The 21,898-nt window shown below is 42.5% G+C and overlaps 1 protein-coding gene across 1 annotated transcript in view; it reads right to left on the minus strand.

Annotated features, from left to right (window-relative positions):
- The window catches only part of LOC120948543 (alpha-mannosidase 2), a 101,361-nt gene that overhangs the window by 21,988 nt on the left and 57,475 nt on the right, over window positions 1–21,898 (minus strand). The window contains exon 3 of the mRNA XM_040364982.2: window positions 4,489–5,256. Within this exon, the coding sequence (XP_040220916.2) occupies window positions 4,489–4,688 (200 nt within the window). The 5' untranslated portion in view covers window positions 4,689–5,256. The remainder of the gene's footprint in view (window positions 1–4,488; window positions 5,257–21,898) is intronic.

The following is a 21,898-nucleotide window of genomic DNA, read 5'->3' on the forward strand; positions in this document are numbered from 1 at the left end:
CTGTCGGAAGTATAGGAAACAACGGTCGATCTAGTGGTATAGCTGTTGGTGGGTTCAAATATCGTATAGAACTCATCAATTGGTCGAGCGATCCTCTCTGTTATACTATGAGCGAATTAAATATTTATCGATAGCCAAGCCGATTAGATTAAGCTAGGATTAATTTACAGGGTTTCCCACGATTTATTGGTCAGTTCCCATGATTTTTTGGAGCGTTCCCACGATTTTTTGGTCGTATCCCATAGATTGTTGGTTCGATCCCATAATTTATTGGTATTTTCCGATTGGATATCAATACAATTAGACCAAAAAATTCTGGGAAACGACCAAAAAATCGTGGGTACGCACCAAAAAAATATGGAGACCCACCAAAAATTGATGGTAACCAACCAATAAATCGCGGGAAACCCTGTATTAGAAACTGAAAATAGTTTTAATTTAAAATTAGTACAATAATTGTTTCCTGGATTTTAATGGGATGTTTGTATTATTAGCTCTAACAGAATAAATCCTTGAGGCTATTGCAACGTAGATAATTTCCTTTTAAAGTAAAATGAAGATATTGCTTATACGAACTACACTTTCGGTCGAAAGCATTTTCCAGCTCACAGTATTTCAGGGATTTAAATTAGATTGAGATTAGTAACGTAAATGATTCGCCATATTGTAGAGCAAGAACACCATAAGTACCACTAGGTTTTCAATTTTATGTCATTCATTGAAAATTGGTCACAATTAACATCTCATCTTTGCGTCTCAACGACTAATGCCCGTCTCAACGACTGAGATTATGGAGTACATGATCGCTGCTAATTCTTCAAACAAAAATACTTTAACTATGTATACCTGCGTAAGTAATCAAATAGGAATAGTAAAATTCGCACCCTGTATGGTAAACCGTTGAGAAGACTACAACGATGGTACCTATTCCTTGGAAAAACACATTCACATCCCACTGTGCACAAGGTTGAATTTTCTATCGATTAGATTTACACGCGCATTGCACTCTCGTTGTTGCATTTCTACGTCCCACTTTCAAGGAAAGCAGCAGCAGAATATTCTCACGCCACTTTTACCAACCCGTAAAGCATGTATAGCACGATTACGACAGTACGTTGGCCCACGCATTGACATGGACACATTGTACTTAACCGTACCGCATTGGCCAGCAGGCATTAAGCGGAACGGGTATGGATTGGTGATGTGGCCATGTGTTGGTGCGCGTGCAAGAATATTTATGCTCACTTATATCTCGCTTTATGTGATTTTTTATTGCCTTCAGATAAAGGCTTGCTCGCCCGGCCTTCTAAGCGGGCGTTGTATGTACGGGGCCGAGAACGGGGGTAAAAACATCGCCCCAAGCATTATCGGGCAGGAAATAAGAGGAAAAGTGGGATAATGTATGGTCTGCACCAACACTTCTTGCGCTTGCCACACACCAATTCATCGACATTACCTTCCTCCCATTACATTCCATCCCGAGCATCTAGCCTTTCGACTTCCGATCGATTCTATGCTGAAGCATAATACTCTATCCGCCCTGCCAACTGCCCCAGGCACTGATACTGTACCGCCAGTTAGTGAGCCCGAAAATATGACATTAGCAACCGGGCAGAAGCGGAAGCTACGATCGACCATTCTCCTCAGCAGAATCGTCTGGATGGCATGAAGGAAGTTCTACCTTAATGTAGGTTAGCGCTTTCCCGCGCTCTTACACATGCTGTCCCGCCACATTTAATGACACAAAGACTAGCGGCACCATCGGCGGCGAGAATTATGGGCAAACTTCAGTGTGCCAGTGTGAAAATTTAGTCGTACTTTTATTTCCTTCCCGTTCTTTCGCCCTGAAATCGGCGTGTTACATTTCATAATTGGTCTGCGGAGCGATTGCGAGCGAATTCTGCAAGCATAGCGCTCGATTCCCGGTTAACTGCGAGCTCGTGTGTTAATTTTGCGAGATTTATTACATTTTGGGCAAATATATGGGCCTTTGTTGACGCCGCACGCTCGCATGCCGCTTGACGGTAAGATGCTGCGAGCGAGAATTATTTACATATTTACTTCAGTGTCGACGTCTAACGCTGATCCTTTTAGTCATGATTCAATCAGAATGCCGTTTTGCATGTGAGCAGCGTCCATTGTTGCTCAGGCTTCATTCTTGCATTTTATATTGCTACCCTTTTGTGATTGATTAGTATTAAGCTCAAGAAGAACTCAATTTTTGCTTTCAAACTATAGAATGCCTAGGCATTAATTTATTTCACTTTAAATATTTTGATGTTTTGTAAATCCTTCCAACAGAGTTTCGCGTTTATCAATTCTTTAGTTATCAGAAATCATCAGTAATAGGAGAAATAGGTTATTGATTAAATCCACTCAAAGTGTATTTTAGGTATAATATTAGATTCAAACATTAGATAAGAATGCAAAGCGCCTAGAAGGGTAGTAATGTACACATATATGAATACAATTTTTCTAAACCCACTACAATTTTCATGTATTTAACCCACTGAGGTATGATGCATTCAAGGCAGCATGTATTTTTAAAAGCCTTTTCCAATACTATTGTGTGTCTGCTTCATTTGATACATTTGCTCCGAAGATTAGTAATTCTCGGAACTGTGGCACATACACATCAATGAATGTGACACAGATTCTCGATCATTCAAACCGCTTTTGCTGTAAAAATTGTATCACAGTCCCATGTACCGCCAATGTTGAAAAGCATCGCACTTTAATGGTCGATATTTAAAGATGTTTACGATAAAAGATTATTTTTTAAGCAAACATATTTGGTAATATGAAATGTCAGTCTCACAAAAACGATTGTGTAAAAATAATTGATAGAATATATTGTTTGTAATTAAATCATGGGAATAGAAACTGCTAGATTTGTTTCCCAATTTTTGAATATGGTATAGAACATAATAAGTCTTTAGACGTATAGGCTTCTTTTGATGTTGATTAGTCGATTTACAACGGCAAAAGTGTTACAATCGTGTCTTATCAAAACCTTAAAATGTTGAAACCTCTTTCCATTCCCTTCAAAAAAGTTTTTCATGGACACTTGTTAGAACTTTGGTTTCTAGACCATTTCATTCATATATGGTTTATTTATCTGAATTGTTTGATTTTATTGTTGTGTATACAAACTAGAATGTAATTGATTTGTACCTGTTAATGCCTATGAATCACCGGCAGGTTTTAAAACATATTACCAAAATGAATTACAGTAGAACGTCGATTATTCGTGCTTGGGACCAAACGGTTGCCGGTTAATCAATTTCCATGGTCAATGATCATGTTCACCACCATTAACCAGTTGTAAAATTTATGCACAGGCTGGTTAATCCACCCTTTGTTATAAAGTAAGCAATTTCATTTAATCTTTATTTTTAAAGTAATCCTTCCTAAATGTATAATTCTTCTTAAATCTAATATGTCGAGAGACCATAAGTCCAGCTTCGTAGCTTGCCCAGGTTCGTAGAAAATGGTTCGGATCTTGTCGTCAAATAGCTGCCATCGTTTCATTTGATCCCTTACCTAGACCCAACCGTTCCGTTGAGAGGACTGTTCCGTTTTAATGACACGAAATCTCGACATGGTAATATAGCGTGCATTTGAATGACCGTCGGTATTAGTTTTACTGCTTCAATATGTAGCTTCCAAACAACTTTCCGCCTGCTCCCGCAGTAAATGCCTACGTAATGTGGGCTCCGTACTAAACTACCCGTCCATTGTTACTACCGCACCGGTACATGCCCGGGCAGATCTTTTTGACCCGATACAAAACTCAAATAAACTCTTCAGCTCGCAAAATCAATTCCAAAAAGTCATACAATTTCGACTTAAGCACGAGCAGCCATAATCCCAAATTGGCTCTCATAACTTCCACTCTCTCCACACCCCACCGCCCCAGCCCAACCGCTCTCCAGCAGACAGGGAATCCGGAACATTCGCTAACGTCAGCTTCCAAGTGGTCCTCCAATAAAACATAAAACTTTGCCCCGTAAAATTATGAGTGTGTGTGTGTGTTTGTGTGTGTTTGTGAGAAAGAGGCACGGAGAAAGGGAGCACCAAGATGATCTGTTCGCCCCCTCGTCGTGTAAACGTTGGATCGATTTTTGCACGCAACATGCCGGCCTGCACGCCCTGCAACCTCTCTTCTCGCGCTATAATAATCCGTGTTTCGCTCGCTGCCGAATGGCCAAACAAATCGCCCGTTCCGGTACGGAAATGTGTCAGTGTTTACCCCGCGGAATAAAACAAAAAAGCACACACGCACGAAAAAGGATTCGCCCTGGTAATCGGCCGGAAATGAGGCTGCGTGGTGTGGTGAAATAATGGTGAATGTAAATTCGCCAGACAGCGATGATAAAGAGGCGTTCGGTGGCATTTTTGACAGGCCCGAAACAAACAGAACCCGAACCCGCACGCAGTTAACAAGGAAAGCCGAGTCATAAAAGTCAGGGTATGTTATGGACTTACCGTTTCTGATGGGCTAAGCCCCCTGTCATCGGACCGCCGGACGCATCTTTGCCGTCCATCCCCGTCGGAGCGGATGGGCCGGATCCAGCCGGCGACGGTTGCCCCATGGAGATGTAGTACAGGCAGAGCAGGATCGTCACGAACGCAGACAGCAGCCCGATACATCGTGGCGAACCGCGTCGAAACAGCTTCATCGTCATGTTATCGTTATCTTTTCTGTTTTCTGTTATTTTGCTTTGCTGTTTTACCGTCCCTCTCTAATCCGATCTAGTTTTGCCAACTTGTCAAAAGTGCCGCCTGTTGAGATGTGATCACCACAACCAGCGTTCTGGTACACCCCAAGCAATTTACATCAAAGTTTCCATGCACATTAAGCACACACATACACATACATACACACAGTCACGCAATGGAATAAAACAACAGCACGTGAAAGGAAAACGTGACACTTAACGTAATGAGAAATTAAAATCAACTAAACGAGTATGAGATCCTTTTGGCTTGCGAACGCGCGCGAATCGCTGTATCGAGTTGGGGCTGTGTACACGTTTACGTTTCACTCCTGCATTGGCATCAGGTTAGCCGGTGTGCCTCAGGTCCAGGCTCCGCTGGGTTTGCCTAGCAGCTGTCGGTGGTACTTCAGGGTGTAGCAGCGCATTGACAACCGCCATAGTCGTCCGTCGCTTGGCGCTTAGTCAAGTGAGTGATTCGCACTTTCAGCGGATGTAGCACGTTGTAGCCGCGCTCGCGGACAGTCGTCTTTGGAATCTGCAACGAAAGAAACGCGGGGATAATGTAAGATTAAATGCAACTCGCTCGGCTGTGGTGCTGGTATCTTGTTGGCTTATTTATGTTTTTTGATTCGCATGCAACACAAAGCCACCGCAACGTTACGACCTCTGTCAAGGTTGCCGCTGGCTGGCTGAGCAACAACGTGGCAGTGCCCAGCAACGGGGGTGGAGTAGCAGTAATTTGTGCCTTTTGTTTGCCTTTTTCTTCACCATCCACACACAGGGGAGATTGAGATTGTCAGCTTAAGGGGTTGCATCCAGCCCTGTGCCTCTCTGCTTGGCCTAACAAAGTCAATTGATCGCCCAACCACAGTGCCACGGTTCTATTCTGTACGGGAGATATCCTGCGGTGGGGTTGCTGCTAGATGCTGCTGAGCACGAACGTTTTCTGCAGCGTGGGAGCTGCATCATCATCCAGGGTTCGGTTTAAGTGGCCCCTATGGATTAAAGTCGCTCCCCACAGCATGCCATTTTACAGTACAACAGGGTAATTCTGCTGCTGCTGCTCACCGGGAGAGTGTCGGTTGGTAGAACACGGAAGAGCTCGCGATGGTTGGGCGAGGGTGGCAGGGGGTTTTCGAAACAGCAGCAGCAGCAGCAGCAGGTTCCATAAAAATGCATAATCATGAATATATTTGTGCATCGCGTGCTGCACCACCCAGCGACATGTGGGCCTCGGGTATAGGAGGTTTGCGAAACTATCAGGGGTGAGATACATATAAAAACGGGGCCATGTTTCGAGATGAGTAAGCAGGGGTAAAAGGATGATTTTAAATTATACATCATCTCGATGGTTCTTCGATGTGTTTTTTGTTACTGTTGCACCCCAATGGCGTACTGAATTGGGAGGGACAAACGATATTCTAGCACCGTTTGGGAATGGTACCATCATCGCGCTTGAGTTTGCAGTTTGCATTCAAAACAGGTTGCTTTAAAACGAATGCTGACTTTAGCCACGTACGGCTGTAATGCTCCAATTCAAGGATTCTGTTTTAAGCTGTATTTTGTGCGTTTCAAAAGAGTAGCAATTGTGCTGTGAAATATGTTTCAGTTTAAGCCCTTACCATAATGTAAAATCGCACTGGACCATCACCATGTATCAATGTATTCCTGTTGATGGAATTGTTTGAGATTTTAATAGGATGAAATGTGCCATACACATGTAACATGTTTCAAAAATTACAGTTATCGTAAAGGTATATTGACCTGCACTAATAGACACAATCAATTGAGTGCAAAGTGCGAAAAAGGTAAATATTGTTACGTACTGTTATACAGATAAATGATACCAATAAATGCATTTTCATAAATTCCACGAACACAAGAACAAATGTAACTGAAAGCATAGACATTGTTACACAGGATATGCTTTTTTCTAGATGTTTACGAAATGTTTTTTATTTGCATTTATTTTTCGGTTGTGGTAAATTAAAACCTCTTTGTTAATATTCATTTCATTGATTCACTCACAGTCCTATCGATGTTGCCCTATATTGGAACAAAAAGCCGTATATTGTCAATAGTTACATATAAATGAAGCCATGTTTCGATTTCGATCGGAGTACTATTGAGTACGACTATTCGGGGAAAGTTTGTCTGCAATGTTTCGTAAAATTTTACGACCATACCATCGTGGAAGGGTTTCTAATGACTACAGATTAAGTAGATGTTGTGTAAATGTTTCAATGACCGAAATATAAAAATTAAAAACAATCAATATATTGATAGGTTTAGTAAATTCATTCAAACGTGATGAATTGCGTTGCTACGAAAAATAAAACATAAAACAAAGATGATTTGAGGTAGCCCTATTGTTTTGTGTTAGAAATCAATAATTATCTTTGAAATAATACAACCAACCATGAAACAGTATAACTAAAATGTGATGAATATTAAAAATAAGTGGAAAATAAAGACAACTAATGGGATACAATGGGATAAGAGCTCAGAACTCCTTATACTATAAGGGAATTCGAATGTATAATTTGATGCCAAGAAAAGTTGTTAACGCCACAAGTCTGGGAAATTTCAAAAAGGAATGTGCACTGTATGTGAAACAGGTTATTTAGTAATGTGGTCGTGAAGTGTTTTAGTATAGTAGTATAGTGTAATGTAGAATGTATACTTCTAGAAGTGCTTGCTTGTTTGTATTGTGTAATAGTATTTAATCATAACCGCATTTATATACTTGATGATGATGATGTATTTTTTAATTTGTTTTTGTTTAACAGCTATTATGAAAAAATAAGATAATTTAGAATAAAATTTAAAAAAATAATGTGAGTCTTCAAAGATTCGAGACACGCGCGCGTATAGTGGACTTTGGGGTTTAGACCCGCTGGTTGTAAGATGATAGGACTTAGCGGCACCTTATCGGATTCATTAGTGGGTCGAAAACGTTCAATCATCCACTCGAGTGTTATGTAGAAATATTACTTTCATTTTTATACCTAAATATCTTTAAGATAATTTCGTCCTTCTCGAACCTTTGAAGGGGAAAGTGGAGGGACCATCATCATCATCATCATCATCATCATCATCATACAAATTTTATGTAAAAAGAATCAGAATTGCTATCGACAAAGAAAAAAGAGGGAATACACAAGAAACTCGAAAACCCTTGAGGAGTTGTGATTAAAAGTGGCCCTGATAACGAGAGAAAACGATTGAATGCAAATAGTTTGACAACGGCATACTGATCTAGGGCTTACTTAATTTAGTTCATGTGATGCGTTATTAAACACCTTTGTTTGGGTTCAACCTCATTCTTCATGCTGTAATTGCTCAATCTGGCACCAGGTATATGAAGCAGCTGGAATCGATCTGTACAGTAAAGCAAATCTATCATCCATACACCTTTTACAAGCTGCGTAAATATTACACCACACTAAAGGTTTGTATGTAATTAAGCTGTATTTGATCAAAGAGATTGTTTTGAGATGATACTGCTAAGATTGTTCAAATACATTGTTTTTTTTTGTAACCATGATAATTTAAACTATATGGAACTGATATGGAAAATGTTTTCTCCATAAATTTTGTCCGACAGAGATTTTGTAGATGGGAATCACACAAATGAATGAATGAATCAAATTTAACAAACTTAATTTAACATCATAAAAGAACATATTACAATAATTTCATTTTCGTTCGTTGGGACATGCTTTTAAACGTATGTTGATTATTGGACAGTTAAATTCTATTAAAAGATAATAAAAAAAACAGATAACAGCTTACTACAAAGAGTATCGATTACTCAAACTTTTGGGGATCATCGCTTAGCCTAGTTCGTTTGATCAAAAAATGTAAACATTATGCAAAGCGTAACAGTTTTCCGTGCATCGAAAACACGTTGATATTGATATTTGTCTGCACATAATACACATACACGTATGTATCATCCACGTGCCACTCGGTGGCGTAACGTCCATGCTCTCAAAAACGATCCGAAACTGAACGTGGTTAAACGGACGAAACAACCAGACGAAGCTGAAATTGCGTATTTGTTCTGTGTATTGTTTGCACACATCGATCGTGCTCATGTAACGGAACGTTAATGCAAGAAAGCAGGAAGCTCGTCGTAGCTCGCCTGCTCATTGCTTTCAGATAAATATGTACTCCTAACACACGTACCGAAAGCCCCATACCTCCCACTCGCTCGAAGAACCCTAGTGCTCTAGAGCTTTCACATCCTGGCTGCGACCAATTCCCACTCGAAAGGGATTACGTTATTAGATTGTTTCGAGTAGGTGAGCTGCTAGAATAATCACACTGCACGTATGTGTGTATGTGTGTATGGGCCATATCGGTGCTGGGATTCTCTACGGTTTCGAGTTTTCATCCATCACACGTTTCAATCGGCTTTTGTTCCCGTCTGCCAAACGCAACACTCGACGGCGATTCGGGGATGGTGTTACCACCTCTTACACCCTAGCTACCGGTAAACAGGATGTGTGTATGGCTCGCAAACTGGCACTGATAAATCTCTTTCCCACACTCCCATACTCCGCAGCCGGTTCATCCCCAACCTGCGCTTCCGATGAACAATTGCGTGCTAATCAGCTCCGGCCGGTTGTTGGGAGATCTGCCACATGAGAGTAAAGCACCCTAATACGCCCTGAGGGTGTGTATATGTGTGCTACGCTGGTTGGCATGATTTAAGTCTCTTGCGTCTGATCAAGATGTAATTCATTAAATGAATGCACAGAAGTTACCGTCGGACGTTAGGCCGGGTGGGTCCAGACGGAGAGCTGAACGGACAAGGGCATCCGATAGAGTCGAGAACAGAATTCAACCTAAATCTCTGTGTTTAACATGTTGCTTGTGGCGATGATTGTCAATTATTCATCTCTCCCTACCGACAGGGTCAAACGAGGGGAGGGGGGGGGGATTTCCATTGCTCGCCAGCAACAGAATGGTTGAATATGGCCGGTGGAGAAAAAGAGTAGAATGCAAAGAAACAAGAAAATGAAAACCCTTGTCGTAAGACGAGGTCTGGGTAAATTTTGCACAGTTTCCGCTTATTTTGCGAAACTGGAAAAATGGACAAACATACCCTTAAAGACACACACACACACACACACTAGAATGTAGAACAAGAAAGGGCACGTACCACGATCGTTCCACAATCGGCTTCGCTAATTAATACTAATTTTTGAACCTTTTGTCCACCGTTTCGTTGGTTAATTAAAATTCATAAACAGTCCGGTCGCTCCGGGCGCTTGCAATAAAGTCGCTTCTTTGCTGTTGTACACGCCGTTTCGAAATTAAGGAACCGGGCTCTTTTGCGTTCACTTTGCTTCCGTGTGCTTTGCTTCGTGACCGGCACACAATCAAGGGACAAAACTGATCCTTGCAAACTCGAAATCATACGATAAAAGCCACCATCGTCGTCATGTTGTCCTTCTCATGACCCTTGTGCGCTGTTTGTCTAGCCAGCACTTAAGAGGCAAAACAGAAATAGAGTGAAGCGTTTGGAAACTGGAACAGCCCTGTAGCGAAGAGCTACGTGAATTCGCGCATTTTACCATTGCGAGAAAGCTGAAATGTTCACAAATTAAATTTGTGATGGGCGGTTTAAAATGGTGGGTTAGCAAAAATGTGTTTTATAAGGAAGTTTTCTGCACCACACAACAACATTTTTGTAGGTTATCATGCTCTTTTAATGCTTCATAGCTAAATTACTATATGAATTACGGCAAAAGATACTTTTGTTCTGACGTTATGGTTCCATTGTAAGAATAATTTTTGAGACCTGTTTGGTCAGCTGCAGTTTTGTGACTCTATCCATGTTACTCAAGCGCCACAGATGGTATTGATTCAGCTTTGATTTTAAAGTATGCTCCCTATTAATTCACTATCCCCACTATTAATTTATCACTACTTTTAGTACCATCCATAGGATTAATTGCAATATCGAACGTATTATCGCATTATTACCGGTTTCCTACCACCATTATTCGGTTATTCTATTATTAAAATAATGGTGCATTGCCATCGGTAGGGCGCTGTCTACAGAATTGAATTCACTTTACCCTGCTTCACGAACACTAAAGATGCGCACTGGCGCGAGGTGCATTACGGCAAATTCCGCAACAATCCCAACGGTTGTAGCTATTCTTATCGCAACTGTAAACTGCCCTTTGCACGACTGTCCAACGACCGGCTGGTAGTGAATGAAGCGTTCACCTGCCAGACACAAACCGACCGAACGGGAGCTGAGCTAGAGAGCCGCGCACATAGGCCCAGCTAACCATGATTTATGCCACCCGATGAACGTGGCCCGGTGCTCTAATTAAATACCGCAAAGGAAGGAGGTAGGACGGAAGGAGGTTTTCGATGGGATGGGTCGATTTTTTATGGTCCATCATCACGAGAGTGGAAGTGCGATACGATGTTCAGTTTAGTAAGCGTGTGTTTGTTGTCTCATGTCGTTTTTTGTGTCTGTTTTATTCTGTTTGGCTCAATGCAGTTGGGGAAAACTTGAGTGCAGTTAGACGACGTCGCTGCATGATGGAACGATTCACGCTTTGCGATGCTGTGGCTTTGATGATGATTGGGTGTACGATGCACGATTGTTGTTTTGGTTCGAGGGAGATGATGATAAAAGTCGCAGTGGTGCAAGGCTTTTCAAAATTAAAATAAAAATATACATTTTGTATGCTAGGTCATCAATTATTGACAACTTGGTTACGCCGTTCTTTTTCTGTAGCAATAATATTTTTAAATGTTGATTTTATCGTGTTTATAGTCAGTTTTTGTTAACAATCAATGGAACTGATAAGGCTATATAACAGGTTAGGCTAAAAAATATCGTGTGCAAAAATTGTTTTGATTTTTTACTGTTTTACTGTTTTTATTTGTTTAGAAATGGCCCGTTTAGAAATTTAGAAGATGGCCCTTTTTTATTTTGACATTTTTTATAAGAAGATCAATGTAATGTAAATCTACATTTCTACATCTACATCTACCTCTAAGGATTGAGAAAAGATTCATCTCTTTCACACAGGATCTAGATAAAGCTCATGAAATAATTAAATGAAAAGCAAAATTGAACAATTTGATGAAATAATGAAATAAGAATAACTGAAAACACACTGAAAAACAGAAGGATTTTACTAGAACATTTAATTTCATCTCCCAACACAACAAGTCAAACAACATTCCCGTTTCGTTACCCTACCATTTACATGTATTCACACCTTCACTTACAAACTTGTTGCAATTTACCATGACAGTTTGGCGCATTGCAGCATTTTCCCACGATGCGATGGCAAACAATGGAATAGAAGCCCCGCTTGCATTTACTTTCCCCCTGTACTCTTGATCGATTTTCCCAACCACTACGCCTCCATTCAATAGAGTTGTTTGATGCTAAGCGATTAAAAGATCATTTGTCGTGCCGCACAAATTGATCAATTGCAGGCTGTTTCGTTAATCGTGCTAGTGTGCTTGTGTTCGGTGCACTTCTGCATGCTCTTGTATACCTAAACCGAGTCAACTCGAATACACGTTGAAGGTGCATGTTGATGTTCGAGCCGCCTGTCAGCACGACGGTACATTTTCGATTGGCGGGAAAAATACACGTACCCATGTCATCGAGCAACATGGCGTAAAAAAAAATCTTGCACGATATTATGTGTTTTGTTTTTGAATCGTTGAAATTTCGCAAAGAGCAAACAGCAATCGTTCCCAGATGGCATGACAGTGCTGGCAGCCACCATACCATCGTGCTGAGCAATTCGTTGCAAAAGTCAAATCGATTTGAATCGACCCGCACCCGGCTGCTTGCGATTGTGCTATGCAACACGACGCAGCGCGATTGATGGCATGCGTAGAACCCATTCACAACGAACCAATCGATGAATAATCCCGTTCTTTACCCTGCACTGCGCGCACAACGCCATCTTGAGAACCGCTGATAGTTCTCGTGCGTGACGAGCGGAAATTGTCTACCGTCGCCGCGCTTAGACAATTCAGACCCGTCAGTCACGTAAACGAGAAAAAGTAAGGCGCCTCCGCCCAACGCCCCACACACATACACAGCTGCAACGATTGATTTTCGGGATCCGCAATGCAAAGGGACCGCAATTGACCGTATCGGGCACGGCAGTACGGAATCCAGCGCGCGATCGATTGATATTTAATTTGCGTTTGCAAATGCACAAATTCTGCAGATGCACGGATAGCACCGTCCGCACACACCGGTGTGCATTGCACAGCAAGTTATTATTCATTCGAGCAGGTTCTCGAGAACGATGCCGCACCCGCAAGACGAAAACCTCGACGACAACTTTATCCGAAGCCGGAAAATTGCATTCGTAGGTCTGCGGCGACGGTAGTACCGACCGGTAGTTTCGTTTGCGTGTATCTGCCGTGTCGGATCGATTTTCCGCGCACGACCAGTTTCGGGGTGGTTTTGCAACGAAGTTATTCGAGGAAGTCGTCTAACCACCTCGCCGCCCAATGCTTGTTCGCGTGCGGGTGCTAGGAACAGGGGTGGGAAAGATGCACCAGGCAGAGCATAATTGCTGTTAAATCAAGCATAAGCTGCACGATCTCGATTCCACGATTAGGTGGTCAATTGTGCTCTGGTGACTCGAAATTGACGCGCTCATTAAAATTTACCCACTAGCTCTGTGTGATGATATTGTCATGAGTTTCGGTTCATGAGCCCGACACTGCAGTGCAATCGGGCGCACGGTCCGGCACGAACCTGTACAAGGGGTCCGGCCTGAACTATTTATCGACCCGGACTCCGGCTTAGCGAGGAGCGGGGTGAAAGGAAGAAATAAACCGAGCCAGATCTAGATTCTAGATATGCTAGTTGGACCGATTATTGGCATTTCTAGATCTGCCCTGCCCGTTAGCGTCATCGTTCGATCCCGCCACGTACTGACACAACGCCAACCGGGCTAGCGCTTCATATGCATGACAGATATGGGCCAAACGATCCGCATTGTGTGCACCACTGACAATGTGTCTCGTCGCGTCTGGAAAACGTTTCCGTGATTGCACTACTCCCGACAAGCGAGATTAGATTAATGTGCTTTTCCATCATGCTGGACCCGACGATGATGATTGCAGTTGGTTTAAGGTTGACGCAGTACAGATCTTTCAATGCTTGTGAGGTTATCGGCCTTACCGAACCAATAGAATTGACCACCAATAACATTACAGAAAAAAGCATAATTGTTTGATTATCAAGAGAACATTATGACAAGTTTTGCGTGTAGGTAAACATGCTCTACCGGGTGATTTAGTTATAACCGACATAATAACGTGTGTATTTAGCATAGATATCAGTGTAATAACGCTTATTAAATGAAATGAACGCAACTGAACTAATCATATCGGTTTGTACACATCAGCTTGATTGAGAAGTCAAGGAAATACTATACGATTGTTATTTATGTACCGTTTCCCATTTGATCATAGTTGGTTTGATTATTAGTTTTAAATTAACAAAAAGGGCTAGTAAACAAATCCATCCAAGCAATGTGTAGTAAAAAAGTTGTTTTATTCTTATCTTCAAACTATGTATGCTTTAATGAACTTACGATGACCAAAACGATCACAAAAGCAAGAAAGATATTTATTGAAATAAATTCCACATAATTTACACTTGTTGCAAGCACAGAAATAAGGTAAAATAAAATGAGATATTATTAAGCGTATTATTAAGTAACTTTTCCAAAACTTTAAAAAATACCTTTTTAAAACAACAAAATTATGAGAGATGTTTGTGGCACTGTGTCTGGTTTGTATGGTGCAATACAATAAACAATACAAACATTCTTAGTAAATACTATAAAATATTTTGAACAAGAGTTGTGTGGCACAAATATTGGTTGATTTAAAAGCATTGTTTGAATAAATTAGGCATCATATACAATTAGTAACATATAAATACAATTAAATTATCAATTGTATAAAGTTATGTTTGTGATCCATTCATTAAATTTTCATTTTAACTTATTTATAATATTTGTATACAGAACAAACAAATTTTATATAGATACAGAACAAACAAAAATTTTAAATCTTTCTTCAAATTCTAACAATTCAAACTGCTAAAAAATGATCAAATGGCTATAATTTATATTTTTCGGTAGCACCTTAAGCTTCTTCTTCTTCTTTTGGTTCAACAACCGTTGTCGGTCAAGGCCTGCCTGTACCCACTAGTGAAGTGAGCTTGGGCTTTCAGTGACTTATTGATCCCCCCATAGCAGGATAGTCAGTCCTACTTATGGCGGCACGGTCCATTTGGGGCTTGAACCCATGACGGGCATGTTATTAAGTCGTACGAGTTGACGACTGTACTACGAGACCGGCTTAGCACCTTAAGCATTTCATGTTACAACTCATTAAAACCCGTTTATCAAAACTGATGTATATCTCCTAATCATTTTACACATGTTTCCTCACTTATAACTAAGTTTCCGTGGGTATACGTGCAAACAAAACTGTGTTTGACGCGTTTAAAAAAAAGGGTCGAAAAATACGTGATTTTTTGGACTTGGCAAGAGTGCTACTCGTATGGGGCAATACGGCCACATGGGTAAAATAAATCAATTTCTTGGATAATTGATTTTTTTTATTAGTGTACGTGTTTCTACATGTTTTGTGTCTCCAATGTACCCTTTTTGGCTACGCAGTGTACTGCAATGTCTTAGCTACTGACCAGTTTTTCCTGGGCGGAATCCGCACATAATAACGCAACATACCGCTGCACGCTACAATAATGTTTACATATTTGACAGCCCGCGCCTATGATGAAGTGTGTCACTATATACACTTGCCCCAAATAGAGGTGGCTCTCTTGTCCCAAAAGTTGAAACTTTTTTTCGCAGTGATAAAAAAATACTTTTTTCAACTAACTCCATCATCAGTATGAAACCATCAGTATACTAAATACTGTTCATTTAACTAATATTTTAATGGAAAAATGCTTGGTGGCACTCTTGCCCCAAGTTCCGCTACTCACAGCACAGTAGAAAACGTACAAAACAAATATTATTCAATTTTGAGCAACCTCATTAACTAATTTTTAACCTCCAAAAACAAGATCCTCGAGCTAAACTTTTAGCTGAATCAATTAACCATTAGCTGCCGAGTAACTGTCGGTACGAAACAAAAAAAAGCTGTCGGGACACGTTAACCCATCATTACATGTTCATTATCACACCACTTCGTAGTTTTTTTCCACACTCTGCCACCAACACCACATCCTGGTTCGCTCATAAAGCTTCCCATTATCACATTACCTCCGGGGGAGACGGTTACATTCCACACGTGCACCGTGGCACATGTATTTCGTACGAGGCGATATCAAAGTAGGTGGTGTAATTGAATTACAAGCCCACCCGAATGAGCACGGCGAGCGACGGCGTACACAAAACCGGTGGTAGCTAATCTTAACCGTTCCTTCGACATTTGTTACTCCCCATTCCTTGCCAACGGTGCCGCGCGGAAGATACTGGGATGGTGTTATATCGGTCTTTCCTCGTTTGATCCTTTGATTACCGTTTGTGCAGCCCGACGCTCGGGTGCTTCACTTTCGCTTACCGGAACACCGAGAAATCATCATTGTGCAACATTACTGGGTACAGGGATGAACAAAATGCTAGGCGCAAAAAACACCATACTCACACATACATACTCGTCCCGTGAACCATGCGATGGCGCTGAAATGGTTCGATACCGTGGGATGGCGCTCACCGGAACACGCTGCTATCGAGATGCTGTTTGTCTTATGGGTGACGTTGAAGCAGGAAAAAGAATCATATCCCTTCTCCCACACATAACACACACACAAAGCACCTCTTCCACTTCCGACCACTGGGGCGTATCAAATCAGAGGACAGGATGCTCGAGCTAGAGATAGCCACCCCGACATCGGTCGCTTTTGTTTCAATTCTTCCGGCTTTTTTCGCCTGGCAGGGAAAGAAAAAATGGGACGGGAGCTATGGTGGCAGCGAAGGAGCCAGGGCAAATGGAAGCATGACGGTGGAGGGTAAAGCTCTTTGCTAAATTGATTTTAATGGGCGAATCCTGGATTCTCTCCCGCGAGCTCAACCCCACCACCAGGCACCAGATGGACGGTGACCGTGGTCATCCGCTTTGCGTGTATGTGTGTGTGTGGGTGTGTGGACAAGGCAAGTCGGTGGCCATAGTGGGCAATAAAAGTCAGCTCAAATTTAGATTTAAACCAATTTGCGACCCCAAAAGCCAATGGCGAGACTAATGCTTTCGAGAGGTGCACTGCTGGCCCGGTTGATTTCCCCCACGGATTGAATGCAGTGTTCCACTGTACACCGGATGCATTAAAATCGATCAGGGATTGTGTGTGCTTGCAATAGTGCAAAAAAACACACACACACACACATAGTGGTCCGCTGTTTGGTCAAACATTGTGGCGTCACCGATCAAATGACCCAAAACGCGCATGATAGCCTGTTCTTTTCACCCAGTGGTCTCGGAAAGTGCTGCACAATGTGTACAATGGGAAGTTCGCTTTTCGATTACGATCGGCATGGGACCGAAAATGGGGCAAAAACGGTTCGATGAGCTTTTGGTGGTTTATTTTTTGTATTACTTTTTCCGCTTGTTTTACTCAATTACAGAAAGGACTAAGGCATTGGGAGGGGGAGAGATGACAACAAAAAAACCCGGGAATGGAAAGTATGTGCGAGTTTGTGTGGCACACCGAAAGGTTACGACTCGCAGTTGATATTGCCTTTCACCGCCGCCAAGCGCGACCACTGCCGTCGAAACTTCAATTGAAATCCACGCAACGGTTATTCGGATGGGAAGAAAATCAAACACCTCCTGCTGCTCCTTCCGCCCGTCTCAAACATCCACCGACGAGAACGCAGTCCGGTCCACCGAACCGGAACACACAAATAAAAATCAGATTAATATTGAATGGGACTCACGTACCGGTAAGGTCATGAAAACGAATCAAAATCTCGCCACACCACTTGTGCGAAGGGAACAGAAAGGTCGTAGCAGCAGCAGGAAGAAAATAGGAAGCATTACTGCGAAAGCTGGGGGCTAAGGGAAGTTGCAGCCGGTTGAGTAAGAAATAAATTTTTATTACTTTTTAAATTTCACCCCCGCTCCTTACCCGCTCTGTGAGGATCGGTTCTGAGGTAGACGCGAAATCGGTTTGGTGCGGCAAGTGTTTCCGACCGTGCGTCTCCATCAACAATGTACGGTCTGTGGTGTCATCAAGCGATGCAGCTTTCTTTCGCTTTCTAGGAAATAAAAAAAAACACACACACAGACACAATGTAACAATACCCGGCGTGTCGTAAAATGCTCCGTTTGACTTCGTACGTACAAAATCAGAGGGGAAAAATGTAGCAGTATCATCAGATGCCGTACGCCACAACTTTGCACCACTTTACGACCACGCCATCTCATCCCGAATCTTGGAACTGGATTAGGGTGAAATGTTTGGCGCAAAGGGGTGGCATCATCCACTGAGCTTGAAGTGTCCTAGCAACCGAAAGGATGTGGAAAGGGAAGATACTTGTTTCGTGTCGTTCATACGCCACCGTTCGTAGCCTTTACAGAACAAATAAAAAAAGAAACAGAAACTAAAATAACCCGATAAGAAGCGAATAAAATCGATTACCCGCGGGCAAAGTGTGTTTTGCTTTTCATCGCGAACAGAACGCTTGCCTGCAGGGTGCTAAGAAATGATAGGAGAATAAAATTTTAAGCTACCCCTTCACAGCCGCGACCTACGTGTCCGGTCTGTGGCGGGGTGCACCACCACACAAATAAGCGGACGTTCTTCTGTCGGGCCCTCCGGCAGCTCATCTCGGGTGTGGTGGAATTGTGTAAACATAGCCGATTTCTCAACCAGATTTCCACCAGCTTCCCGCAGGTGACAGTTGCACGTAACGAGCCGGTAAAGGATGTCAGTTGCGGTGATATTATGGCGACAGACGCATCATCATCTTCATCATCGTCATCGTCGTGATCCTTTTATCATTATCGTTCTTATCGGTGTGATATCGTGTAACCGGTTTTGGTTTCTACCTCGCCGCGATTGTGTGTCGGAAAAGGAACTGTTCCGACGACGAGGACGACGACGACGACAATCGAGTAGTGCTGTTGCTGTTGCTACCGTCCCCATTCATCATCATAACCTCCATCTTCCGTCCCTGCTTTATGGGGAAGCAGGGTGGCAAACATTTGCATAATACTATCGACCGAACGCCCCGAAGGACATTGGTTTTTCACAGAACCATTTCCCATCGAGTCGGTGCGGCGTGCGGTAAAAAATGAATTCTATCCTATCGTGCGCCTTACTTCTTAGCAATATCCATCACTCCTCGATCCAATGTGCACAGGCTCAGCTCCACAACTGCAGGACAACAGACGCAACGCTGTGATTGTGGTGTTGTAAGGTAAAGTGTGTACAACGGTCGCCCTGGACAGGGGCGACGGACAACAACGACGGGAACGACACAACCGACAACGTCCATTTGTTCGCAGAGCTGTAACAAGTTTGGCGACGTGTCGCTTTCTTTTCCACCGTTGCAACCCCTTTTGACTAAGTTGTCTGCTTTCGCGTCCGCTTTGCTTTGTTATCCAGGCGCTGTTTTCTGGGTTTCGCGCACTCCCTTTTCGCATTCTTTATCCTCGTCCGACTTCGCGGTGCGCTTTGTTGCCTTAATCTCTTACCCATCTTGCCGTTGACATTTTCCTAATTGAAATCGAATTGAAAGAAATGGAGCGCAAACCCGACCCACACGCGCGAGGCTGGACAAGCTGCTGCTACACGCGGTGAAAAGTGACGCCGCACCATTCCTGTAACGTAACGCTTTCCCCCCCCCCCCTTCCCCCCCTAGGCACGTTCAACAATATTTGATAGGATTTTGCTCATCCTTCGTCGTCGCTTCGTGGTTGCGAGGTTCCCTGTTGAAAGACGCACACCTAGCAGCAGCCAACTTGATATCCCAATTTTTTTTTTCTATCGAAAGTTTACGAGATTTTCCGCACGTACCAGGCGTTGCCCGTTCGTGGGCGGGGTAATCGAAGAAATTTTATTAACTTTAATGCATTGCATTACCAATGTTTGGATTTCTGCAAAGCAAACCAGTCTACCCGGCTTTGCAGCTTCCGCATCCATTCTCTCGGTAGGGTGAATGCGTGCATGACAGTAAATCAATAGACTGCTGACGGAAGTCGGAATGAGAAAATGATGCGATAAACCCAATTTGTGAAATCGAGAAAACCAAACTGAGAACATTGAATGATGCGTTTGGTGAGCTTTTCTTGTGAAAATGGAGTCAATTAAAACAATTCGTAGAAAATCTATGTACAGCTATATACGTAATGTGGCAATTATTTGCAGGGCGCAATGGTTTATTGCGTATCAATAGTCTCTAAACTAAAAAACTAATCTTGCTAGCCTGGTGCTTTTAACCATTCCTAACAAACACGTACATGTGTAAGTTTATCATTGAGTAGATGTTGCACATGTAATGTCTGCCACAGAGGGAAAGGCATGTATGTTCACTGTTCAGCAATACAGGGCACCCGTGACATTGAGATGGAGATACTGGGAAATATCTTATGTAACGCCAGGACTCCACAGAGCATAACACGGAGCGCAACATAACAACTGACAACTGTAAAACGCTTCAGAAAACGCTTGGGAAAGGAAGTAAAGCGTTTCATTAACTGTCGGTCATCGCAGTAGGTTGGTAGCTTTTCTACGAGCAATGAGCCGCCTACTAAGGATATTCAAAATATATTACCAGCATAGAAGCGTTTTCTGAAGCGTTTGGCAGCTGTCAGTTGTTATGTTGCGCTCCGTGTTACGCCAGGACTCCACAGAGCATAACACGGAGCGCAACATAACAACTGACAGCTGCCAAACGCTTCAGAAAACGCTTCTTTGATGGTAACATGTTCTGAATATGCCTACTAAGGATATTGCTCATTGCTCATAGAAAAGCTACCAACCTACTACGATGACCGACAGTTAATGAAACGCTTTACCTGCTTTCCCAAGCGTTTTCTGAAGCGTTTGGCAGCTGTCAGTTGTTATGTTGCGCTCCGTGTTATGCTCTGTGGAGTCCTGGCGTTATGCTCTGTGGAGTCCTGGCGTAAGACAACTCTGATGTTGACATACGGAGATGATGTATACATCTTGGGCCAGTATCTCATATGCATCCAAAGATCCAAAGCCAACTAGACGGCATTAGAGAACTTTGAATTACACATTGGATGGTATTATTGAATCCGTTCGTAGCGGCGGCGTACGTCCCGACACTCATTTTCCTAACGTACTAGATGGTTGCTACAGTTATTCACCGCGGCGTTGTAGGAGCGGGCTCAAGAAATGTGTTGCCATCCCTAGAATTTCATGTGAGCGCCGTACGTTCCCGCTACGAACGGATTCAATAATACCAGCCATTAACACATATCACATAAGAGGGATAGCGTGTCGTAGCGATGAGTCGTATGAGTTACAAAGTGTAACTAGGTTGCAGTAATTTGGCTTTGTCGTTTGTATGGCATGAAGATATCACCAAACTTTTCAGTTCTATTTGGCCATGCGCACAATATAAACGCTTAGTGCTAGGCAGGTACCGATGCTCCGTCGCATAATTTAAGTGTTATGTTTGGTACAATCGAAGCATTTTTATTTATAATACATCGGATAGCGCGTACATGTTACAAGCGATAATAAAGAATACCGGCTGTAGTTCTAGACTTTTACATAATCTCTTGAGAAATCCATGTATAACTTGCTTCTACCGTAACAATAAAACAGTTTTTACTAAATAGATATTTTTCCTCGTAGGCACTAGAATATCATACGCCGAAACATTTTAAGTGTCTAATGCGGCTCTCACTCATTTTACGGTTTGCCAAGCCTGGACAGAGTATGCGGCAGCGCTTTGCTTTAAAATTAATGCTTCCGCACTGCTCGGCGATGTCGCCGCTGCCACACACGAGCAAAACATCATCCAGAGCGCGGTTAGACGACGGTGAACGAAAGATTGCTTTTGGCGGATGTTTTTGTCTGCTTCTTTTTCTGCCGATGTTGTGCATCGTTATTTTTCACGGTCGGATGTCGATGTGTAACAGGC

Source organism: Anopheles coluzzii, chromosome 2, assembly GCF_943734685.1.
Source record: "Anopheles coluzzii chromosome 2, AcolN3, whole genome shotgun sequence".
Taxonomy (NCBI): Eukaryota; Metazoa; Arthropoda; class Insecta; order Diptera; family Culicidae; genus Anopheles; species Anopheles coluzzii.